Source organism: Pleurodeles waltl, chromosome 5, assembly GCF_031143425.1.
Source record: "Pleurodeles waltl isolate 20211129_DDA chromosome 5, aPleWal1.hap1.20221129, whole genome shotgun sequence".
NCBI classification, from domain to species: Eukaryota; Metazoa; Chordata; class Amphibia; order Caudata; family Salamandridae; genus Pleurodeles; species Pleurodeles waltl.
The window spans coordinates 625,277,915-625,305,000 of NC_090444.1; the positions used below are offsets into that span (position 1 = coordinate 625,277,915).

Here is a 27,086-nt window from a genome sequence, read left to right on the forward strand (position 1 = left end):
TTTGGTGATTTGTATGGGTTAATAAAGTATTAGAAATAATCTATCTCATTGAATGTGACAGTATCAATTATTCAATCAATCACATGTATAGAGCGCAACTACTCAATCGTAAGAGTCTAAACTGCTCACCTGTAAGGGTCTCAAGGCGCTGAGAGGGGGTCAGTCCTCTGTGTTTCAGTTGATCAGCCAGGTCTTAAGTTCCTTCCTGAATTGAGGCAACAATGGTGACTGCCTGAGGTGAAGAGGCAAGGTGTTACAGCTCTTTGCAATGAGGTAGGGCAAAGGATCTTCCTCCGGCCGATGTCATCCTTAAACGGGGTACAGTGGCTAGTGTCTGAGTGGAGAGATCTGGCGGGGAGTAGAAGGTGATGCGGTTGTTGAGGTCGGTTAGTCCCAGGTTGTGGGCGCCTTGTATGCATGGACGAGGAGTTTGAAGTTGATCTTCTTCTCAACGGGGAGTCAGTGGAGGTCCCTTAGGTGTCTGGTGAAGTGTTCCCAGCAGGGGACATCCAGTATGAGTCAGGCGGAGGTGTTTTGGATGTGCTGTAGTTTCTTTAGGTTCTTCTGCGTGGTGCTGACATAGAGAGTGTCGCCATAGTCTAGTCTGCTGGTGACCAAGGCTTGTGTTTTTGCGGTAGTCATTTGGGATCCATTTGAAGATATTTTGGAGAAGTTGGAGTGTGTGAAAACAGCAGGATGCGACCCAGTGGACTTGACGGTCATGGTGAGGCTGAGGTTGTGTGCAAAGCTTGTTGGGTTGGGGGGGTCCAGAGTGAAGAAGGCCACCAGGAGTTGTCCCAGGCTGATGTGTAGGTTCCCAGGATGAGGAACCCAGCCTTGTCTGAGTTAAGCTTGAGGCAGTTGTCCTTCATCCAGCAGCGGCAGCTTCCACAACAGGATGGAAAATGTTCTTGGCAGTTGTGGGGTTTTCAGTCAGTGAGATGATCAGCTGGGTGTCATCGGCATAGAAGACGATGTTCAGTCCATTGTTCCTGACGACGGATGTAAGCAGGCCATGTAGATGTTGAAGAGTGTGGGGCTCAGGAAGGAGCCCTGTGGAATTCCGCAGCTGATCTCCATAGGTTCTGACAGGTAAGACAGAAGTCTTGCTCTCTGTGTTCTGCCAGTCAAGAAGGAGCATAGCCAATGTAGTGCCTTTTCGCAAATACCAGCTGTGTGGAGTCTGGAGCAAAGGATGTGATGAGACCGTGTTGAAGGCGGCCAATAAGTCCAGTAGGATAAGGGCTGCTGTTTGGCAGCAGTCGAGGAGAGAGTGGATGTCATCTGTGGCGGCCATGAGGGTGGTCTTTGTGCTGTAGTTGCTCCTGTAGCCTGACTGGGAGATGTCCAGGACGTTTTTGTCCTCGACGTGTTTGCCGAGCTCTGTGTTGATGGCCTTTTTGATGGCATTGGCTGGGAAGGGCAGCAGAGAGAGGGGATGGTAGTTCTTGAGGTCCAGGGGTTCAGCCGCGGGTTTCTTCAGGAGCAGGTGGATCTCAGCGTGCTTCCAGTCCTCTGAGAAGGTAGCAGTCTCAATGGAACAGTTGAGAGTGTGGCAGTGGGATTAATGAATGGATTAGTGAACTTGCATGAATGTTTAGTGTAATGTTGATCAAGTAATAACATTGTATTGGGAATTTTATTTAAGAAAAATGAAATCTTTTTTTGGAACTCTAGGAATGTAATTTATTACTGCAATTTCTGAGCATTATTAGTAGAAGGGATTGATGGTAGCTTATGATTTGCATTGATTTTTTACATAAATTGTGTAATAAAGATTTACTTAATACAATGACTTATCACAGCAAATGCATTACATCTTCTGCTGAAGGGTGATATTTTTGTCGAACTGACCAAGCCCTTGCAAATACAAAACAATGAAAGATAAATACAAACAATTTTATTTTATGAACAAATATTTGTATTATTTAAGGACTACTCTCAATTACCACACTAGTTTCATTTGAGTAATTGTTCACACATGCATACCATAATCCTAGTTTAGAAAAGAAACATCTGATAATAAAAGAACAGTCAAAAGGTAAACTCAACATTTAATTGAATATACATTTTAGTGTCCAGCAAGCTGTCAATAAAATACAAGAATATCAAATGAATAAGAGAAAGTGCATTAAGCGAGGAGTGATTTTCTTTAAACCCAGGCTATGAGTTCCCATTAATTGATTTCTATATTCAAGGAAGTCTACCAAAGTTTTCTGCCAAAACTGAATCTGAAATATAAAGTGTGGAACCGCTCAATCACCTATTAAAGTAATTTGTATTGTACAATAAAACATATGCTTATTGATATTTATATTACCCCGTTGTTTGTTTTAGCAACATTAAAGTAACATTTTGTTTTTATTAGATGACTGAGTAAGGATTTTTTAAGCAAGAGTGCACTTTGGTTAGAGTACGAAATCTGTATCTCTTACTGAAAACATTTAACTTTGAATGATTGTGAGTTTTTCTCTTTTTTTAAGAGGACTATCTGTAAGTCGACAGGGCAGCTGAACAACCATGCATATTGAATTATTCATAACCAACCTATCATAGGCAGGGCAAGGCACATATCTGCTCAGCACCAGGAGAGCCTCATTGGTGATAGTGCGATTTACAAATACACATAACGTAAGATTGAGCATTTAGCAGGCAATAGCAATATAGTACCTTGCTGTAGAAGGGCAAATCAGTAAGTCTTGAAGCGTGTCTAATATGCAGAGGACAGAGAAAAAATAATTATGCTTCATTGGTGAAGAGTAGACATAAGAAAGGGTGGAGCTTGAGGGTGAGAAATGCTGCACCCTCAATGACGTCAAGGTTTGCAGTCAAGTGATGTGAGGGTATTTTGGATAATCTTAATCATATGAAAAAACAGACCAGTTCCTCTGATAACTACACAAAAATCATAATTTAAATAGTATGATGTTTTATTATCAGCTTCCTCAATCAGCGAATTATTCTTTTTGGCCTGAAAACATTTTTCTTAGCCCACTCCTTAGAATTTTATAGGTCGTTCTATTCGTGTTTCTCCTAGTCTTCCCGTACCTTCTTTTCAATTTCCTGTTTTGTCTCTTGGTGCACGAATTAACATACGAGAAGTATTATTTGGAACCGTGGGGATTAGATCTTGATTTCTTGGTATGGGCCAATGTGCTGGGGACCAATATCAAATGAGTTCTTAAAGAGGCATAGAATCTCCGGGAAATTGGCTTCCTCAATATCAACAGGTAGGAAGAACACATTTAGAAGGACTCAAGATTAGAAAGAGACACGTCAGAGGCTTATGGTTTAAAAAACCCGCTCAACCTGGACACTGGCTGGTGCATGAAAATGATGAAATAATGGTATGACAAAGACAGCAGAATTTTAGATGAGTAAGGGAAGTGTCCACATGAAAGGTCTGCTGGGCATGCCAGTGAAAGCCGGAGTCTATAATGCTCTTATGCTGCGTGAAACAGTAGGATTTTGTCCCCAGATATTAAAGCCCCTCATACCAACATAATTATATTTCAAAGCAAGATTCTTCAAAAGGCAATAGAACTGTTCATTGCCAGGAAAGCGTTCTCAAATGACTCCATCTACCACTGGAATTAGTTCTGCTATAGAGATATATTTACAAAAAGACGTACTGTGCTTAAAATACAAAGGTAGGCCAATGTTTGTGCCTGATGTCTGTTTTGGTGGGTGATTCTCTGCTGGTAGAATTAGTTATGCTGTATAATCTGGTAAAAAAGATGCACTGTGGATGGAACACAAAACCATGTCAATATTTGCGCCTGCCCACATGCCATATGTCTCTGCTTGTGGGAGTAAAGCTGAATTTCCCCAGTTCAGAGATGAGTCCATGAGCTGAAGCATCCACCATTAGTCCATCATCTCTGCTCCCGAAAGTCTCTCCTTCAACCAGTCTGCCGTTTACTTCCTGAAATGAATAACACATCTGATGTCATAAATGTGAATATCCTCTTATCTGCCTTTCTGCTACTGGTTTAATTTACCATGCCTCTTAATTTATTTAATTGATTAGTTATCTATTTAAATTATATAGCACAGCGAGGACAGTAAGATATGAGGGCTCTTTATATAACTAGATATAAGAGGAAAGGGAAAAGTAATTATGACAGTGATAGGAAGGTAGAATAAGCGTGTTCTCGCCTAGAAAATAAAAAAAACAAGGGAACATTGAAGATGAAGTGCTATCACTAAGGTTAAACACTAAAGTTTATTGGTATAGGAAAGTAAACCTGGTTTGTTAAAAGCAATATAAACTGCAGTGGGCCAATAGCTCAAAATTGTTTGAAAACATACGTTTATAAGTCGTTTCCTGAATGCGAGGAGAGGATTAAATGTTCTCAGGCTGGTGGTATAAAGTTCTAGGTGGATACTTCAGCCCCTCGAAAAGGACTGGTTACTGGTGGTGGCAGATTTGACCTTGGAAACTTCAAAGAGAAGTCAGTCCTTAAGTTTCAGGTTTCCGGATCCCATCTGAGATGGGCAGGAGTTTGTCCAGGTAAGGAGGCGTGTTTTCATTTACAGCCTTATGAGTAGGAGTGCAATGTTTGAACATGATCCTTGCTGGGAAAGTGAAAATTGCAAAGGATGACTGTAATGTGATCAAATCTTTTTGCATTGTGTAGTAGCCCGGTAAAAGAACAGCTTTTTGTGGGAATAGGCGAGAAAGGGGGACTCTTGCCAGAATGGAATTTACAATGTTAAGTTGTGTTTTGTTTTTACCATGGTAATTAAATCTACAGTCCAAGTTTCCCTTATCACACCAAGTTATTTTTCCAGTCATAAACACAGGAACAATTCTCACTTACACAAACTAAACCTTTACCCACACGCACTTAGCAACCAGTGGCCCATTTAAAAATTATCCTTTCTGACTAAGGTGCTAGAAGAGTGGGCTACAGGCAGCTTCAACGCACTCCCTTCTGACACTGCACTTTTGAATTCCAGACAATCTGAATTTGATCATGTAGTGAAACTTTAAGTCTACTGTTGCACATGATTGGGTTAGAATTTTAGATTGGTAGGAGGGCATCTCTTCCTTTGACATGATACTGCATGTCTGATAGGACCGAGCCGCGTGGCTTTCTACATGTTCCTGTCCTCTGTGATTCAAAACTAGAACTTTCTGCATTTATGCCAGCCTACAATTTAGACCGCTTGTCTACAGTCTAGATTGGACTTCTCCTTTTAGTTGGCAAAAATTCTCACCTCATCTTTAATTTGGCATTCTGAAACAAGTGGTAAGTTAATAGAACTAAGGAACTGGAACAGACAACATTCCGTCTTATCTTGCCAACTTTGACAGCAAAACTCCAGACCCACCAGGACACAGTCGGGGATCTATATACTTTATGTCCCTGCAGTACATTTAAAATTTATATATTTTTTGCTTGGGGTGGGATTTCACTTTGAAGCGACTCCATCTGTCTGACAGCAGATATGCAGACATTTTGACACAAATATTCGGAGGTTTCCATCGTTCCATAATTAATAATGATTACAGTGAGATCATGGTAAGGGAAGGGGCTGTTTAAATTGTAAGATGAAATATCGAACAAACAACCTTAACCATTGCTTCCCTTCCTAATGCGGACTCTTTAATAGAAAGGTCTTTATTTGAATTTCACGTTTCAAAATGTTGATATAAAAACACAGCTAATTTTTCTTGTTATCACTTTTATTTGGGAAGAGTGGCATCTGTCACTCTGTTATCTAGTTTTTCTTTTTATTGTTTTTTTATTTGAGAAGCGTGGCATCTGTCACTCTGTTATCTAGTTTCACTTTTTATTTGGGAAGAGGGCATCTGTTACTCTCTTGTCACCTTTATTAGGAAGCTGTTAACTCACCATTCCTAACTTAACCTGTCCTTTCTTATCTCCTGCCAACTTTTTTGGTCTTTGCCTGTTTACATAATGGCCGATTGCTGTTCCCTTCTCATGTCCTCCTTAGCCCTTCTAGCAGAATGGACCTCTGGTTCTGACATTCTATATAGCACTCTTCAGAGTAAAACATCCTAATATGCGTTTCTTCTGCCAAAGAACCACTGGTATGTTTGCAGAAAAACGCAAAGTAAAACATTCTTAAAACAACCTGATCAAAAAGAGCCACCTTTAAACCTATTCGACAGTGAATTTAATAAGTTGTCCGAATACAGAAAATAAAATAAATGATATTAGGGTCTTCATCAGGCGCCCTGACCCAATCAAGAATAACATAAACTACATACTGGAGGGGTTCTGACACCAGACTACCAGCTCCTCACATCCAACAATCGAATATCTCCATTTATGCTCAGCACATCGATCTGGCCGAGATGTTTGAATCTGTGCTTGTACTCCAAAACATGCTTTCCGTTAACTGCAACTTTGTACTCGTGGTCTTCGCACAAGATAATTATCTGAAATCAGAAACAGTAATCCAGAATTTACACGTGCTTTATCATGCAAGTCTACCAGGCAATAAGCAGCTAACATGTAAAACAAAGGGCACTGCACAATTGAACTACATGTAGCTATTTGTCTATAATAAAAACATCGTTTTTTTTTTTAAACAAGAAAAACACTTACTGATTTATTAATTCTTCCACCCAAAGCGCTGAAAATAGTTCTGATTGTTCCAGATGCTTTGAATTGTATCCAAGTCAGATATTATGCGCACAATTCATTCCTTTTAAAAAAGTTGTTTAATATAACGTACACCGATTAACATAATCACTCAGACTAGACACTATAACCTATTTTTGTTATAAAAAAAAACAATGGTGACTTTGACCACCGCGAGCAGGACGTGATGGCCTGGCTTTAAATTCAACATGCTAATCTGAGAACAAGGCATTCATGTTCTGAATACTGCCTTCCTCAATCTACCACAGGGAGTTACATTCCTAACTTCACGATACATGAACGTGCGATGAGCACACAGCCAAAGTGGAGGAAAGAGAACACACAACAACTGTGTTAAAAACAATTTCAGAATTAAATGGAAATCACTTAATAAGCATAACAGTAACGACTGATTATTTACAGTTGTCTTAATGGTAGTAGATAAAGATACCTCAATAGAAAAAAATATTACTACAAACATAAAAAAAATACCAAAAACTCAAAACATTGTAGGCAAAACAACTAAGCCTTCTATTAACATTACAATACTTAAAATGGTAAAAGAATTGTAGACTGGTTTACTGAGTGGTCCAGAAATATCCAGATTTGCTCACAAGATGAACCCCTTTGCCACCAACTACAAGCACCCTCTTAAAATAAAAATGGGTTCCGTACTTTAGTGGTACAATCGATAACCACACAAAGGGGAATGACGATAGACTAAGAGACAAGCTATAGTCTTATTTTAATGTTGTTTAACATGAAAATTGAACAAGTATTGGCAAACCCAATATGTCTGGCATTAATGTGGAATGCATGCAAACAAAATCCTGTACAAACATGGTTTGCATTTGGTAGCACATTAAAGTCAAACATATTGGCTTTGCCAAAGTTAGGTGTCTAGAAAGTGAGCATCACAATATTGCAGTATCACACGCTGTTACTATGTGTTCCACGAGTGAAAAACTCAAACCTGCAACACCACAGACTGTTAATAGGGGGGAACAGCCTTTATCACAAAAGGCTAAAGAACAAGAAGTCTTTACAACAAAGGCTTTATAACAAAAATGGCTTTCCAACTGAAGGCTTTTAGAACAACGTTTTTTACGATTAAGCTTTTACAACGGATGTCTTTTACAAAGAAAATCGTATGAGAATGAAATGTAAGTATATTGCAGGTAAGTAAACAGCTTATGAATATATATTGTGTGTGTGTGTGTATATATATATATATATATATATATATATATATATATATATATATGTATGTATACATACACACACACACACACACCTATTTATATATGTTTATATTATCTTTAGGGTTTGGGTTGGGTATGAGTTTTTTGGTGGTAGGGGAAAAAGAGGAGTCACTCTGTCCCGTGACTCAAAAAGACTTCTTTGAAGAAAAACAACTTGTAACACTCCGAGCCCAACACTAGATGGCAGGACCTGTGCTTAGCATGTGTATCTGCAGCTACACATGCCATCGAGGCACACAGAAGAATCCTGCAACATTTGAGAGCAATTGCCAATAAAGATGTCACATACCCAGTGGCTAGACATATCCACAAGACACATGGAGGGAGAATGGAAGAGTTGCGCTATAGTATAATTGACGGAATAGCTAGAGAGAACAGAGGGGGAGACCGAGAAAAGAATTTACGAAAATTAGAGTCGAAGTACATACTGTCGCTCGACAATAAGGAACCGAACGGGCTGAACATCAGTGAGGAACTATATATACACCTACATTAATGCTTCAAAGAAATATGAACAATACTGTATAATATTTGAGGATGTAGAATATGCACCAGTAAATATAAAATACTCATAAGGTATACTGAAGCCAACTAAGCAGCAGGAAAAGCATATGACAATATTATAGTAGTGCGCAATTTGGCAGACAAATGCAACACGAGCACAATACTAACAGCACAAACACTGAATGCACCATAACTAGTGTGAGAGATCTACAATATACAATAGACACTGTTGTAATGCGCTTATGGACATATTTACATCATTATATTCAGCAAGGAGGCTTATGTTTACACTTATGGGAAACCTGTATAAAAGCGAGATTTATGTAATATTTGTTACAGGTAAAGAGAAAGTTAAGTCTAATTTTAATTTCAAGTTTAGCTAATTAGCTAATTGATAAGGTATACAGTAATGTGAATCCGAAGTGCAGATTGGTTCATAAGTGCAGCGTGAACAATACATAATATGCAACGAACACCATATGTTTATACACTTATATGCCTATTCACATCGTTATATGTAGCTGGTTTGTTTTGGTTTACACACACAGGAAGCAAGTAAGAATTGTATAATTTTTTGTTTCAGTAGTAAACAGTAGGGTGATAATGAGTCCGATTGTTAAATTGTCAAATTTCTGTTAATATAGTTTGTTAAAAATGCTGATAGGTGTTTAATCGAGTGATCATGTGATATATATAAGGGAAATCAAAATGGCGAATAAGAAGCTGACGAAGGCGGTAACGCCGAAACGCGTTCTTTTATTTTGTGCAAATAAACCTGTATCAATTACGATACTCACGGAGTGCTGTCTTTTCCTGAACCAAGGAAATTGAGTGTGAAAATATATACATATATATATATATATATATATATATATATATATATGGAAAATGTCACTTACCCAGTGTACATCTGTTCGTGGCATGAGTCGCTGCAGATTCACATGCTGTGGTTAAGGCTTTCATTGTCAAGGCATATTCGTTGTAATAACCTTTTACTCTAAAGGCATTTTAGTTATAACACTTGTGTTATTGAGGAATTTGTTAAAATGGTATTCTGTCATACATCCCCTAAATATGAGTTCCAAGAGAGAGAAAGCAGCACAAAACTGCAGTACCAGAGGCTGTTAGAGGATGCACCGAGAAGGAGCCTTAAAAAACGGCAGCACTAAAGGCTGGCAGTGGGTTGAAATTTAACAGGGAAAACCTGCTGTCTGTCCAAATAAACAGCAGGGCCCATGCTGTCAGCTAAGCTTCTCCACATCACATATGGCAGGGCTCATTTTAAGATTGTTTTTTTCAATTCTAGGTCTCCGATAAATATGCCAGGAAATAAATGTGCAAATAACGAGAGAATAGCGAGATTTGCGCTGTACAAGCAGAAAGTGAACTAAGGGGCATATTTATACTCTGTTTGTGCCAAATGTGCGTCAAAAATGTTGACGCACATTCAGCGCGATCCGTGCACCATAATTAAACTTTGACGCCCGAGCCCGCAGATGTCAGAATTCCTCTGTGTGAGTCATTTTTTGGATGCGGGAAACTGCCTTGCATTAATGACATGCAAGGTAGGCGTTCCCGCCCAAAAAATGACTTTAAGTCCTGTTCGCCTTATTTATACTCCTGTGTCATTTTGACGTACAGGAGAGGACGGGCCTTAAAAAACGGCGCACAGGCTGATGTGCGCCGTTTTTTAATGCCTGGGTCAGGGCAGGCGTTAAGGGACCTGTGGGCTCACTTCCATGGTCTCTGACCATGGAAGGGGTCCAGAGGTGCCCTTCCATGCCCCCAGGGACACCCCCTGCCAACCTTGCCCACCCCGGAGGACTCCCATGGATGGGGGGACCCATCCCAGGTAAGTACAGGTAAGTTCAGGTAAGTATTTTTGTTTATTTTTTTTAAAGTGGCATGGGGGGCCTAATGTGGGCCCCCCTACATGCCACTATGTCCAATGACCATGCCCAGGGGACAGAAGTCCCCTGGGCATGGCCATTGGGCAAGGGGACATGACTCCTGCCTTTGCTAAGACAGGAGTCATTTCAATGGGGGTTGTGCGTCAAAAAATGGTGCAAGTCCGGTTTGAGGCATGATTTTTGCCTCAAACCTGACTTGCACCATTTTTTGACGCACAACCCCCATTTTCCCCTACGCCGACGCTGCCTGGTTTGAGTAATTTTTTTTTACTCTGACCAGTCCGCAGCGCCGGCTAACGTCATTCCTTAAATAAGGCGCCTGCATGGTGTTAGCCAGCGGTAAAAGTTTTGACGCAAACCAGCGCCGGCGCTGGTTTGCGTCAAAAAGTATAAATATGGGCCTGAGTCTCTAACTGCTTGATGGTTTTGCCTGTGGATAGGTGTTGTGAGCAAGAGCAGTGGACGTTATGGACATCAAGTTCTCTAGCAGGTAAGGGTTAACAATTTTCCTCATGACTGCAGTATGCAAAGATACCATAAGTGTAGTCATGGCCTAAAACCTCTAGAACTGGAGGCTGTTCAAAACTGAGTGATCTGGTGCTAAAGGACATGATGGTGAGTTGACGAAGGAGGGAAGAATTTAAAATGTAACATAGCAAGATATCCGTATGTCCTCAGTCTTTTGACTTGGCCCTATGTACTTAGGAAAAAGGTACAGGATGCAACAACGTTAACAGTTCATTTTCAAAGTAGAACAATTATGAGTTTAACTTAGCTGAAGAGCAGGGAAAGCAGTGTATCCCTTTTCTGTCTTAAAGTTAAGTTTGTGAGCAGGGGAAATAGGCTGGACATGGCTCTAAGTAACAATGCATGCATGCACAACTCAAACCTGACATTCATTTGGTATTGGTGACTGTTTGCTTGAAGGATAACTTACTAGAAAGAAAAAGGGTGTATCCAAGACAAACTAGAGCACGGAATCATACCCTTTAGTGCTAGGCATACGGCATTCATTATGAAATAGAGCATTGGGTAAGGGCAATTATTATTGTTGTTGGTTGAATGAGAGTGCCAGGAGAACACACTTCTAGATGTGGCAGGTTCAGGTAGATGCGCAGCTGGGAATATGGAATTTCTATGACAGTGCCTGTGGTAAAAAGAGGAGCAGGGAAGCCACATTAAAAATTAGGCTTTGTGTACTGAAAACAAAAGGATCAGAATATTAAAATAAATGCTTGAAGTATAAGCTACATTTATATGTCAATGCCATGCGATACTTGCAATTATGATTTTTTAGTAACATAGGTGGTCATTATGACCTTGGTGGTCAGGTGACCGCCACGCTGGCGATGGTGGTAGTACCGTCGCCAGGCCAGCGGTAATGACTGCTAAATTATGACCATGGCGGTGATCCCTCCTAGAGACAGCCAATGTATCACCCCAACCGCCAGTGGGGTATGACCACTGAACACGGCGGTAGAAATCTCCAGACAGGCAGAAGATAAGGATCCGCCCACCATATAATGACACAGCACACCGCCAGAATTTCCGGGGCATTGGTAACCCCACCAAAAGCCTGGCGGAAACACATCATATAGAAGGAGACACTCACCTCCAAGGACACAGAGGAGTCTGTGGCTGCCATGAACCAGAACTGCAAATCTTCACAATGCTGTACCACGCCATGGCCGTCCTGGAGCACCAACGCCGCTGATGGTGAGTACAGCCGTCTAGCACACAAGAGAGGGAGGGGAGAGGGACACACACATGCACAACACACACCATACACACGCACCACACACCCGGGTCCATCTGCAGAGTTAATCGACATTAACAGAACCCAGGAGCAAAGAAAGCCAGGACACATACCTCTGTTCCAACCACTGTAATCCAGTAGGATGAAGAGCCCAAATCCCAAAAAATATAGAATTGCATATATACATGCAGGGCCAGTGGCCAGTTCAAAGTCTGAATATGCCCACAGGGCAAAGTCCAATCCCCAACACGACTCCTGATAACATCGGGACTCCACTGTGCAGGGGCATCATGTTGGAAATAGGCAGGCACTTCAGGGGGTTGGGGGGGGTCTTCTTTTTGGGAGGGGGGTCCTTGGGTATAGGAGGGGGTGGCACAATACCATTCGGTTTTGGGGGCAGAGAAGTGGGCCGTGTTTTTTTTTATCCTTTCTCTGTGAAAGGGGCGGGGCCTTGTGGGATGACCTGGACGAGGGGAGTGCACTGTGCACTCCCCTCTAAGTGCAGTTGTGTTTGGCTGGCCGTCTCGGCTGTTGGGGTCTGTGTGCCAGCATTTGTGTGTTTTGGGGGGGGCAGACAGGGTGGAGGAGGTCACACAGGACGTGTGGATGGATGTTGTGGTGGTGTCTGCAATTGAGGTGGGTTTGCTGCCTGAGGTGGTGATGGTGGCTGCACATGTGGTCTGTGGGGTGCATGTCTGCAAGTCTGCTGTTGTGGTGACAGTGGGCAAGGATGGTCAGGTTCTGGGACTGTTGATGCCGTGCATGCAGGTGTGTGACTGTGAGGGAGGGGGGAGACAGTGGAGGCAGTGGATGATGGTGTGTGCGCATCTGTGTGTTGGCTGTGTGAGTGCCTGTGGACTGAAATGTGCTGCCTGTGTTTGTTTGTGCGAGTCTTGTCTGTTGTCTGTTGTTTTGGGTGCATGCTTGTCATAATGTGTGTATGGGATGTGCTTGTGGAGAGGAGACTGGAAGTGGTAGTTGGAGGGGGGATGGAAGAAACCGGGACATTGGCTGCCATCAGAGAGGAGGCCAGAGCCTGAAACTATCTCTGTAGGGCAGCCAAGCCACCATGAGTGCCCTCCAGGAAGGCACTGCATTGCTGCACCTGGGATGCGAGCCCTGGGATGGTAGTCACTATGGTTGACTGAACTACAGAGATGGATCTCAGGAGGTCAATAGCCTTCTCACTGAGGGCAGCAGGGCTGACTGGGGCAGAGGTGAAGTGCCTGGGGTGAAGGAGACACCCACCCTCCTGGGCGAGCAGGCTCAGGCAACTCGGTGGGGGGGCTACAGGGAGAGGCAGTGCTGGTAGGGGGGATGGCGGCAGAACCTGTAGCTGGGGTGGTCCCAGAGGGGTCTGCCACCACCAGGAATCAGAGTCAGTTGAGTCAGCTCCTGCCCCCCCGTGGTGCTACCCCTCGCCCTCTGTACCACTGGTCCCTTCGGTGTCGGTGGACTCTGACTCCTGGGTCCCGTGGGCTGCAGCTCCCTCGCTCGCCGGTGCCCCAGCTCCTTCGTCAGATGATGCTAATGCACACATGGACAGGATGACAAAAGGAGAGGGGGGAGAATGAAAGGGAGCACAGGGTCAATCACAGCACCAACAGCACAGATGGCATACACATTACTATCACACACAGGGACTAAGAATGGGCAGTATGGACCACACTGGCATACCACTGGCTGTGTACCACAACAGGTAGGAGCCAAACACTGCCATTTGCACACCAACTGCGAACAACTAAGCCCTGTCTGACATGGAAAGCCAACTACCTAGCTATCTAAAATATGCATTACACCCAAAATATCTAAGCTGGATCATGCAGCAATGTCTAAGCGGGCATATTGGGTCATTCCATGATGAGATCCCTGCACCCAAATCCTATGCCACGCAACAAAGATGTTTGTCACACACACTGTACTTACCCCCTTGTGGCTGCTGTGATGACCTCAAGCGCCCATCCAGCTCTGGGTAGGCCACTGCCAGTATACGGACCATCAGGGGGGTCAGGTTCCGACAGGAACCCCTCCCTCTTTGGGAGGCCGTCCCCAGCTGGGCGTCTGTGGTCTTCAGGTTCCCCCACTGTTTCCTGCAGTGGGTGCTCCGCCAGCTATGGACCCCCATAGTCCGCACTTCCTTGGTGATAGCATACCACAAACCCTTCTTCTGATGGGCACTGACCTGCAGAGGAAACACAAACAGAGGGGTCCGCCACCACCAGGGACCTCCCATCGGAGGAGGAATCAGAATCAGTTGAACAAGTTCCTGTACCCCGCCCGTGGTGCTCACCTCGCCCTCCATACCACTGGTCCACTTGGCATCGGTGAACTCTGCCTCCTGGGTCCCATGGGCTGCAGCTCCCTTCCTCGCCGGTGCCCCTGCTCCTTCGCCAGATGATGCTAATACACACATGGACAGGATGACAAAAGGAGGGGGGAGTCCTCCCACCGTTTCCTGCAGTGTGTGCTCCGCCGGTTATGGACCCCCAGGGTCCCCATGTCCTTGGCAATGGCACGCCACAACCCCTTCTTCTGATGGGCACTGACCTGCAGAGGAAACACAAACAGAGGGACACCATGAACCACATGGTCTAGCCTATCAAACATATGGCCTACATACTGCATTTGCCCCTCATCAGGCACACACATGACCCGTACCACTGCATTAATACTGCCACCAGCCATGCTCCCCCAAATAACACACTGCCAGCACACACCACACCAATCTACATGCAGCCATGTCGCATGCAACGTACCATGATGTACTAACCTGTTGCTCATACAGCCCATACAACTGCCCATACACGGGTCGGACCCCATCCACTAGCCTCTCCAACTCCTCTGACGTGTACGCTGAAGCCCTTTCCCCTGTTGCATGAGTCATGGCAGGGTCCAGACACAGGTCACAGCAGCACATGCAGTGGAGATGTGGTCCTGTGGATAGTCAGGAATCAAGTGACGTGATAGACAGAAAATGGCGGTCACCTCCGCGGTGGTGTACACCGTCAACCCCGGCGTTGATCATCATTGGTTCCTGTACTCCATAGAGCCCCATGGTAGCCAATGAGGAATAGCACAGCGGTGCAGACCGCCTCCCACCATCACGCCCAACGCCGGCGGAGTGAGGTCATTTCCACCTGTCCCTCCATACAGGACAGGCGGTTGCCATTTTCTACACATTTACTGATTTTAAAGTGCGTCATTGGTTTTGAATGCACACACCTAGACAATTCCAGTGTCCAACATACAAACATGCTCTGTGTACACTGATGTAGTGTGTCCATAGTTCCTGTTGTCACTCCCTACTTACTTTTGGGTCCCTTAAGTACCAACCACTATGGATGAATAGGAGGAGGAGGCAAGCACCTGTGTACAGACCCCTTGTGGACTTGGCTACACTGGAGGACAGGCACATCATACTCACCTATCGTCTCGGCTTGGCCACAATCACAGAGCTGTATGCACAACTGGAGCCTGGTCTGCTACCTGTTGTACCATAGTAATGCCCCCTCTTGTTCAGGTACTATCAGTGCTCCATTTCTTGGCAACAGGCTCTTTCCAGGTGACAGTGGGCTTAACTGCAGGTATGTCACAGCCAATGTTCTCGATTATGCTTGCAAGGGTTTTGGCAGCCATGCTCAAACACACATGCAGCTACATCACATTCCTCCAAGTAGATGAATTGCCCACTGTGAAGGCTAGATTCTATGCAATGGGACATATACCACATGTTATTGGGGCCAGTGTGCGGACCCATATTGCCTTAGAACCCCCCCTTCCCCCGGCAATGAACAGGTGTATAGGAATAGGAAGAGTTTCCACTCACTCAATGTCCAGATAGTGTGCCTTGCTGACCAATTCATCTCCTACGTCACTGCCAAGTATCCTGGGTCTGTGCATGATGCCTTTGTCCTGAGGAATAGCTGCGTCCCACAGCTGATGGCACAAATACAGAGGTACAGAGTGCGTCTCATAGGGGAGCCTGAGTCCCCACCCAATGTATGTGAGTGTATGCCTTCAGGAGTCATACCTCATTCCATTTTGCAAGATGAATGTGTGTCCCTCACTTCTTGCAGATGACTCAGACCTGCCCTGGCTCTTGACCCCTGACTGGAATCCTAGAACAGGGGCTGAGAATAGGTACAATCATGCTCATTGGTGTATCAGGAGGATTGTTGAAAGAACCTTCAGTCTCCTGAAGGCCAGGTTTAGGTGCCTCTATCTGACAGGTGGCTCCCTATGCTACTCCCCTGAGAAGGTCTGCAAGATTGTTGTCTGTGCTGCATGTTAAACAACTTGGCCCTCAGACACCATGTACCCTATCTGCAGGAGGAGGGTGGTGACAATGCACCTGTGGCAGCAGTGGACACTGAGGACAGCGAGGAGGAGGAGGATGTGGACAACATGACACATATGATACAGCAGAACTTCCAATGACACTCAGGTAAGACTGTTGTACTAAACATTTCTCCATTTAAGTGTTTTGCTGTGTGACAATTTCATGATGCCAGTCACTACCTTTGCATCCCACCTGACTGTCACCTATGCCTTCCCATTTTGCAGTTGTTGGTGTGGTTACAACAGTGTAATGCTGTGATGTGTACAGACTGCTCTGACACATATGTAGGATGGAACAACATATCACTGGACAGTTGCATAGGATCATGCAGTTCAATACAGTTCAAAACATTGTACATTTACCTGAGATAAAGCACTATTACTCAAATTGTGTCCCAGGGTGTTTTGTGCTATACAATGCAAAGTGCAATAGAGTGGGGTGATAGTTGGGAAAAGTCCAGTGTAGTGGGCCACTCTGTTTGTTGCAGAGGTCCAGTGTCCAAGGGGCCATAGGAAGGAGAGCAATGGCAGTTCAAAGTGGACAAGGTGACACAGATGAACACAAAGGGGACATTCAGGAGAGGCTCATTTCCTGGCGGTGCTCTTGGTCTTGGCAAAAGTTTCTGGTGTCAGTCTGGATCGCACAGAACGTTTGCAGGTGGTTCACCTTCTGCAGGGGGAGGGGTGCTGGTGCCCTTTGGGTCCTGTAGCAGGGCCTCCTGTCCACGAGCTGCAGCAGATGTTGATGGCTGCTGGGTGGAGTGGCTAGTAGTAGTGGCCTGCTGGTGTGCTGTGTCCTCCCACATGGTGTTGGCCATGTCACCGAGCACCCCTACAATGGATGCCATGTTTGGCACTTAGGCCCTGCAACTGCAGGATGACCTCTTGGTCGTGTACCCCTGCAGCCGCAGGTTCTCCTGCATGATGGTGATCACCTGACGCTTTCTGTCTTGGAATTGTTGGTATGCCCCCAGGACATTTGTGAGTACCTCCTGGGCAGTCGGTTCCCTGGGCCTGTCCCCCACCTGGTGCACAGCTGTCCGCCGAGTGTCCCTGGCCCATGTGCGTGTGTCCCATGAACTGTGTGCCCATTCCCTCATTATCTTGCCTGTGTGGTGTCGACTGGGGTCCCTGTACAGGTGGGCACACTACTGATTGATGTGTCCTGGGGACAGAGGTGTGTGGGGGGGGAGGGGTTGGCTGGCTGCACTGTGTGGGTTGGAGTTGGGTGTGGGTTGACGGGTCATGGTGGCATGCAGGTATGGGGGATAGGTAGTAAATGTTGACTCAACAGTGTCCAGTCCTCCGGGTACTCCAGTAAGTCCCTCAGGAAGCAGGAATGCCAAGACCTGCTCCTCCCATGCTTTCAGCTGTGGGGGAGTAGGTGGGAGTCCACCGCCAGTCCTCCCGATGGCGAACTGGTGCCTTGCTGCAATGGAGCGCACCTTCCCCCGTAGGTCGTTCCACCTCTTCCTTATGTCGTCTCTTGAGCGTGAATGTAGCCCTACGGCATTCACCCTGTCCACGATCCTCCGCCATAGCTCTATATTCCTGGCAATGGAAATATGCTGGACCTGTGCTTCAAACAGCTGTCTACCCTGACAATTTCCTCAACCATGACCCGCAACTCCTCATCAGGGAAACCAGGGTGCCTTTGTGGGGACATGGGTGTTGTGTGGTGTGTATATGTTGTGCAGAGGGTGATGTGTGAAGTGGTGGGGTGTGTGGTGCGTGACAGATGAATGGGTAGTTGTGATATGTGTGTGCATTTCTCTTTAGGATTGGTGTGGCAAAGTGTAGCAGTCTTCTTGTGTTTGCAAAGGATTGTGGGTGATGTGGGGGGGGTGTTTTATATTGCTGTTAGTGGGAGTGTGTGTTTGTGTCAGGTGTGGGTTTTTGGTTCTGGCCAATATTGTCTTATTTTGTATTTGGGTGGCCATTTCTGCAGCGGCGTTGTGCACCACAAATGGTTTACTACCATTGAATGTCCTCTGTGGTGATTTGTGGGTCATTATTTGGAGGGCGTTGTATTGGTGGCATAACGGTATGGGTGGTAGTACCGACAGTTTATCAAGTTCAGTGGGTCTGGCGGATTTGTGGTTGTTTCCTGACAGTTTTGTGTGCATGTGGCATAATCTGGTGGATGGATGTCCATCTCCATGGCGGTATGTTGGCGGCAGTCAGCAGGGCGGTATTCGGTATTTACCGTCAATGTTATAATAAGGTCCATAATCTCTTATCTATTTTTATTGTAGGATTCGTTTTACAGAAAATGATTCTCTCTAAAATGACAGCAGAAAAATATTATTGTGCATTTACAAACTTATTGTCATGAATACTCATAGTAATCATCTGTTTAAAAAATGAATGCAGCATATGTTGATTTTAAAGTGCATGCCATATTCTTAAAATGTCTTCTACATTGAGACCATAGCAAAGTCTCAAAACAATGACTGCTAATGCCTTAATTGGGTAACCCAAAGCTCACTCTCTCTATGTTGTAAACAGAAGGTCTTGTGGCAGCTAATCCTGTCACCCTAGATCTGAAAATGCTGGGATAGTACTGACAGACTGCATGGTTGGAAAGTCATTGTAAAGACACTTGCCATGTCAAGTGGTGTGGCATGAACAGACGGCATATTAGAGACATAGCAGGGACAAAGAGAAGCGAGATGATGGAATACAGTTCAGGGGATCCTAGTGGATACTGCTTACATTGTTAGGGTAAGGTCTTAAAAGGAAACCAACAGTATCACATAAAAAGTTCATGCAGGATAAGCTGTTTTTTTTTTTTTTTAAAGTTAGACTAGTGTTTGTGTAATGCATTTTATTTTATTTTAATTATTTTTGACCAACACAGTATTTTTGATCATCGCACTGGATATTACACAATAGAGGTGGTGCTGTTACACATGTATGTATAAAATTCCCAGATGAGTACTAAGTTATTCCAAAGTGCACGTACTATTAAAAACTTTGTGGCCGTTTTATCACATATAAAGCAATTGTACAAAAGACATGTTAAATAATCTTAGCTTATTAAAATGCCGCCTTTCATGCCTTCTTTAAATACATCCAAAATACAGAGGAGAATCTATTTTGTGGCTACGATGGTAGATTAGGTGAGGATAGTAAATTAAATTGGGGATTTGTATTGTTTTAGGTTTTGTGCTGTAGCCACTACTGACCCCCTGTGAACCTTAACTTTGCTTCAGCGTTAGTTTTTTTCAAGGAGTAATTACACAAAGCTTTAAATATATACAGGTTTCCATAATGGTACAGCAGCTAATAGATTATTTTGCAAACAGAGCCACAGGTCTATTTAGTAGGTTTCATTTTTTGGAAGTTGAAGTTGGTCTTGGCTAGTTGACGGCTGAAGAAGCGCTCTATTTGTAATGCACAATAAGTGTGAACCAATTGTCTCCTCTCAGAGGCCTCCTTGCACTGCAAAATGTTGAGGACCAAGCGGGAGTCGGGGAACTTACACATGCCCTGCATCCTGTTGCAAGACAGCTTTCTCGAACCGCCTTCAACCTAGTTTTTGCAGGTGAAAAAGCCCTAGGACAACAGAGAGTTGGCCTGTTGCTAGACTGGTTCATTTTTCAACTGCATTCATTGCACCTGGGCAGCTCTGAGCTTTAGTTATGGGTTAAGGTAAGGATAAACAGACAGCTGACTCCTCCCGTGCCCTATTTTGGAGGTTTGTGAAGAGGAGTGGAATCGTGCAGTTTGGGGGCAATGGATGTAGAACGAAAACTGTGACAGTGAAACCCCAGGAAGGTAGTGATGCAACAGCAGGGAGGTTAGGAGATCGGAAAGAGGAAGGTTGACAGCAAGGAAGGACTATGGGTTGGAGGAGAGTGCAGGGACCCAAGAACCCAGGAGATGAAGGTCGACAGTGAGGAAGATAAAAGTGGAGTAGATGGTGCGACAGGGCTTCCCAGAGCACTGGACACTAAACCAAAGTGAAACATCTGTGACATGCTGCCTATAGAAAATAGGTGCTGCGTCCCCCAATGCAATGCTGAACCTTGGCCTCAGGCAAGTCTTGGTAGACTGGTGGCTAGTTTCGGAGACAACGGGCTCTAAGGCTGGCATCTAGGGGTGAACTATTGATGTCAGGCACAAAGGGAACCTGCAGAGGGCACTTCGGGGCAAGATGTGTGTAAAATGGAGACACATGATTGGGGAACATAAGGAGAATGTCTTGAAGCACAAATCGGTTGATGGGTTGTGTCGACTTCCATTAGGTGCTGTGATGGTAATGGCACCACATAAACAGCTCCACTACGTATTCTGACTTTCGCGAGAAGAAAAGAGACAGATTTAAAACAAAAATAATATACCGCCTGAGTAGCTAGTACCTGTGACAGGAACGGATCAAACCAGAGGCCATGTGAAGACCATTCTGACTTCATACAATAGTGTGCATGCTGGTTTGACCTGCTGCAGGCATTAGGCCCAGAAGTGGGGTACCATTTTTATTAGGAGAAGTGTAGAAACATTGGGTGGATTGCAGCAGATTCTGAAACTTTATTTCACACAAATGTGATTAATGCGCATGAATCAACAAGTGAGGTTTGCATTTCATTGTGGATTTAAAAAAATCTAGTGGGATCCATGTACTTTTCACCACCCTGGACTAACATGGGTGTCCTGTTTTCATTAATGTCTGGGTTTAGTAGGATTCTGTGGTTGTCAGCGGACCCTAAACCCAAATATCGGCAACCTTTCAGAATGGCAACTGAGTAGAAACTGGTATTTTCCCCCCAATTCTACCACCCCATATGTCAAAAATATGCCCCAAATAATCCCAATTTCCTTCACCTCACAGGGATTTGGGGATGCTGTAGGTCGCAGGCAGACAGAGAAACTGTTGGGGCTTTAGAGGTGGGTTTCAGGCCACATCCGTAGGTAGTCTGCTCCACCACATATTTTTTTTCCCAAGCTATATACAGCCACCTGTGGGGAGATTCACTGTAAACTGCTGAGTCTTCTGGAGACAGAAAGACTGTATACCTCTTCTTGGGAAAGGGCATGGCCTGATGCCAGGATGGGCAGCCTCACCCCTTCTGTTTTTTGCCATGCAGAAATCCCTGGTGTCTAGTCAGCTTTCTACCCCTGAGAGCAGATTAGTGGTAAACGTCCCAATCTGCCCTCAGGGGTCAGAAAAGACTGTTTTGCACTTGGTGGTGAAGGAAGCATTGCCTCTTGCCCAAGGAGCCACCCCCTTGAAAAAATAAAGCTCTGGTGTCTAATGGGCCTTACTCCCTTCTCTCAGGGTGATTGATTGAGGCAAACCTCCCTATCCAGCCCCTGGTGGGACAGATGGATATTATGCTACTATTGGGACAGAGGTAGGACCCAATGTCAGGGTGAGGCGCCTCCCACCCCTTTGGTGGGGATCCCACCATCTCCCAGGCAAGCAGCCGACTGGGGGGCAACTCCTTAGTCAGCACCATAAAAGGAGGGGAGGGAAAGCAGAAAGACAGTATTGCCCAGGATTGGAATGGCTCTGGCCATTACCCAAAGAGCTGCTCCACCTCTTGAAAAAATAAATTCCAGGTCTCAAACTGTCCAAAGGTGGGGGCAGAAAGACTGCATTGGTCAGGATTGGGGGAGAAGGAGTGGTGGGGGGACACAGGCCTTTGCTCAAGGTGATGCTCTGAGGGCGATCGCCAAGCAGCGATCCAGTTGAGAGAGAGACTGCTGGAAAGGAGACTGTAGCCAATGGAATGGTCCACTTTCACTTTGTTTTCCTGTGATGTCAGTGCGCTGGCTTTACAGCAACACAAAAAAAATCAAACCCTGGACACACGGGAAGCTTTTCCCACACGTCCCAACTTTGATTTTTTAAAAAAAAAATGTTTTTACCAGAAGCATTTTCTTGTCTTATGCTGCAGTCAGGACTTTCCTGACGGCCGCTCTGTAAAGTGAGTGTGATCAAGTTAAAGGATGCCCAGCCATCTAGAAGGATCTAAAGGATGCATTTTGAACTTTCTTGTGGCTCTGAACTCTTTTGCAGCCATTGTGGGCTGTGGCACACTGCTTAAGGAAATCCCATTGTCTTGTAACCACCAGTCACTGTGCCGGTCTTGGATGGCTGTGAGATGTTGCATCATGACTATTTAAGATTGTGCTGATGCAAATCATGTTTTCAGTGGTAAGCGAAGCTGGCTAGAAGACATCTCCAGGAAGGAAAGGTCAACAAGTGGATTCCGTGCAGTAAGACAAATTACTTGAGTAGCCAAGAGGAGTTATGAAGTGAAAAGGTTTGCAAACGCATTCCTATGTTTGATTATCTTCATTGGGTTATCCACATAAACATATATGTTTTTAAAACAATGACAGTGAGCATTTTGATGACACCTCTGAGGTTATTTATTGTGTTTGACTATTGGTTCTTTAGATACACAGAAACATTTAGTAAAAAGAGATATATGAAAAGGGTTGTGGGTAGTAGAAGGAAAGAGGGGACGTATAGGTGTGACACAGGATGGGCATTTACTGGTGGTAAGAATTCTTGCTTCTGTGGATATTATAGTTTGGATGTTAGAATTTCTGAAGTTGTTGCCTATGGTAATGCCAATAGGTTTGGTTGACCTTTGACAACAATAGTAGTGTAGACAAATAGTTTTTCTTGCCAGGCCTGTTTATTTTATAATTCAGCCTCTTGTGAGCTGCTCTGGTGGCAATGGAGTCTACCCCTTTTTCATATGTTGGCAAGAGTAACATTTTTTCATTTCCTGAGGGTACGTACTTTTGTAATCGCAAAGGTTGATGACCTCTTCTTATCAACCGCAATACTGTGAATAATATTGCTTGGTGAATCTAAGCTTCTCATAACGTAGAGCTCAGTAAAGAAAATGGTTGACGTTTTCCATGGACTAATTTTAGCATTGGTTTCTAAGTCTGAATACTACAGAAGCAACAAGAACTCAGGGGCTCGCTATCTAAGGAGAGTTTTTGCAGTAAGACTGGCTTTTTGGGCAAATTCAAGGACAGCAAACTGGAGCTATAATTTAGTACATTATATACCGTTTAAGGTTAAATAGGTGTGAGAGTTTTATAGTGGAATTCAACCTGAGAAATTAAATAAACGCAAAGTTTTGATGCTTGTTGATAATATTGTAATATTTTGCAGGGTCTCAACTGAACCTCCTTTCACTTCGCTCCCAATTCCGATGCTTCCAAACTAATCTTCTCCTTTGAATTCAAGTAGGAAAGTATTTTGCTAAGCATTTAATGTCACCTGATCAACGGATCGAGACCATTCATCATGCATCCTCCGTATCAACAAAATGTACCCTCTGGCATCCCCATCCTAACTCCCTATCCCAAATTCTTGATATGGTTTGTCATTTGGGTTTTTCTTGTGGCTAGTGCTTCAAGTTTAGGGCGACAGATGGTTGCATTCTGCTCGCACATAAGTGTATGGGTTCTGACATAGGGTGAGCACCCCCCTAATTTCTGGGCACATATGGGGAGTAGGGGTCAATAAAGGGCCCCTATAGTATGAAAATGTGAAGAAAGAAAAGACCAAATCTACCAAAAAAAAAAAAAAAGTTCCATGTGAAATATATATAGGTTATGGTTAGATTTGATTATCACACCACAGCATATGTTTAAATAAACCTCTGAAATTCACTGCAAAAACACCGTTACAGTACAGTTATAGTTAGAAAACATAACTTTAAAAATCTGAAATTGGTCAGTTATGGTTTGGTAAACTTATCATAACTTACGCACCAACATGCGCTGCTGATGACCTCACCTATTTTATCACTCATTACGTGTTAAATGACATAATTGATGACATCTTAAGTGACATTGTTGATGACCTCAATAGTGATACAACCCATACTCTATAACAGAGTTCCTGTAACAGTGTTAGCCTACAGTGTCCGCTCGGGTCAGTCTTTTTTAGTTAAATAGTAACCAAAGCTCTTTTGCTGGTGGTCCCAGAGGGAGAGCAGTTGTGTAGCAACTTCTTCATCCTCTAGTAAATGGGCCTGCACCGTGGCCTCAGTAAGAAATTGAAGTACTGTTCCTGGCTTGGTGGTACCTGTTAGGACTCCAGTGCTCCGATTTCACTTTTAGGGTGAGTGTGTCGCGGAAAGCCAACCATGTGCCTTTTTCTGCCCTCCGGACTTTGGTGAACATTGTGCAGTTGTGTCCTAACTGGAGGTCTACCCCTCCCCCCTGCCCTCCCAGCCCTGACCAAGTTGTCCATTTGGTTCCCAACCGAATCACACTATGACTTCAGCCCTACAGTATTATGTTAACGTTGAATTTCTGTCCTACATTATTATTTTATGTTGATTTTCTGTCCTATATTATGTTATGTTGAATGCCCATCCTACATTACTATGTTATGTTGAATTTCTTCCTTCCGGTTCTGCTTTGCTAAATTACATTTCTGTCTCGCTGTATCACATTTCTGTTATATTTTTGACAAATGGTGTAATGTTGCCATTTTTTGATAACAAACGAAATTGCTATGTTGCGTTGTAAGGCTAGCACTGGCGTAATGATGGTTAATTATTGCCATTTTTGCCGTACGAGTTTGAAGTATGCAAGTGTAACCTATAACCTGTTTTTCAGTAAGTGTAAGGACTGTGAGGCACTTTTTCTGTGTCTGTAGGAATGTCACTGGGTACTTGCTAGTTCCATTTACTACTGATGTCACAGGACCTGAGGTACTATTGCATTCCAGTTGGAAAACCATGTTACTTACTGCCTTTGTGCACATTACCCTTCAAGGGTAGCGAGATCAACCAATGAAGTACTAGGTGCAGAAGATGGTAAGTTATTCGAACTTCAGTACAATACGACACTGTGTACTGCCAAAATGCTGCATTTTTTATTGGTTCCTAGCTGTTCAATATCTACCCAGAAGATTCATAGCTGGTACTTGAGGCAAGTTTTTCTACATCAACCCACATATCACTCATTATGCCTTCTTCCCCTAACGGCTGCCTGGGAAGATCACAGAATACTAATCGAGAAATGGAGTATCATCGCGGCCTGGGCAGGTGCACTTTTGGCTAATAGGTACTTTTTTAATGTTCAAGCAGTAATCGCGCAATTTCTAATTTGTATTATTTATATAAATTTAGTTTAGGATATTCCGTTAATTTCAACTTTGTTGTATTGTGTGATGAAAATGTCTACTGTCTTCTCTGTATATACATGGTATTGTATTTTTACCTGTTTAATACGTCCTATTAAGCTTAAAGTTAATACTAAAAAATGTGTTCACCTGACTCACCGAATATTGCTGCACTGGGAGACCCGCTACTGGAGAAAACTGCTTTAGAATCATACACTTTCCTTTGCAGAAGGATAAATATATACATAGAAATGGTTAGCAGAGCAAAAAGCTGCAACCATTAACAAAGCGAGACCAATTGCCATTTGCAAAAGCTTACCATTTTTGCTAATAATTTTGGCTCAGTCTGAAAAATCTGCATACATTTGGCTGGGCCACTCCCGTTTTTTGCTACAAATTTCATACATATAAGCCACTGGTGGCAAAATTATTTGGGACGCAATTAAAGTATTAATTACCATTTTAACTACCGCAGTAGATTTTTCTCTTTCCTACAGTAAAAACTGGAATCTGGACAGTGGTGGGCGCCGCAAATCTCAAGTGAAGGGGAATTAGGGGGGACAGAGGGTTAAGGTAATAATTTAAAAAAACAAAAACAAAAACAAACAAAAAAGTACCTGTCCTGCTCCTGATGGGGTCCTGCATTCCCGGGGACACCAGCACAGGCTCCCAAGCAATCCTGGCACTGCTCTCATGCTATACCCAGCATGACAGCAGCACCAGGATTGGTCTGAGTGGCTTGGTCTACCTCTCAGACAGTACATGTGAGTCTGTGCTGTTTCTCCAACCCGGCTGTGCAACACAGCTGGGTTGGAGAAATCTCAGTGTGCATGTCTGATTGTCCGGCCTAAGATGGCCAGCCAAACTGACATGCGCACTTTTAAGTGCAATCCAGTAACTCCTCTCCACTCCTCCTCCCTCCTCACATAGCTCGGCCCGCCACTCCCTCCTTTCACACGCTGGCTCAGCCAGCAGCTGAAAAATAAAACGATAATAAAACATTGTTTTATTTTTCAGCTGCTGGCACTGAGCCAGTGGGATGATGCTCCTCCACCATTGCGTAGGAGCCGGTCCCGGAGTATGGTATAAAACCAATCCTGGCACAAAGTGGAATTTTACTAAGCATAGGGTTGTTTTGGTCTGGTGTAAATCCATAGCGGAGTTTTTGAGGTTTTGTGTTACTGAAATGTTTTGGTGGGCTTTTAGGGGTTAATCATTTGTCCTTTGGATCATCTGTTTCCAAATTATCAGGAGATCCATATCCACGGAGGATCCAAGGATGATAAACAAAAAAAAGATTTAAAACAGATCGGCTTTTTATCAGGATCTGTGGCTCAAAACAGTGTGAGTAGTTAGTGCAACTAGAAAATGAGGTTAAGGACCCCATTGTACAAGCTACGTACCTTCAGTAAGGATACATCTGGTAGAGACATATTCTAGTTGCAGATTCCTTACCTTAGAATTTCCCCCAGGTGTCAGACTGGATCAGGAGATTTTTCTTCAAGCAGTACCTCAGCGTGCTGTAAGGTGGCTTCGGTCGACTCTGCCGGCGTCACTGGCATCGTGGTCACAGTGATGATGTTGCGG

At 44.1% G+C, this 27,086-nt stretch overlaps 1 protein-coding gene across 1 annotated transcript in view; it reads right to left on the reverse strand.

Annotated features, from left to right (window-relative positions):
• Positions 1–1,884: 1,884 nt before the first annotated feature.
• Positions 1,885–27,086, reverse strand: part of LGALS8 (galectin 8) — a 225,922-nt gene continuing 200,720 nt past the window's right edge. Inside the window, exons 10-11 of the mRNA XM_069234484.1 lie at positions 6,242–6,412; positions 1,885–3,925 (exon numbers count right to left, since the gene is read on the reverse strand). Coding sequence (XP_069090585.1) covers positions 6,263–6,412 — 150 coding nt within the window. The 3' untranslated portion in view covers positions 1,885–3,925; positions 6,242–6,262. The remainder of the gene's footprint in view (positions 3,926–6,241; positions 6,413–27,086) is intronic.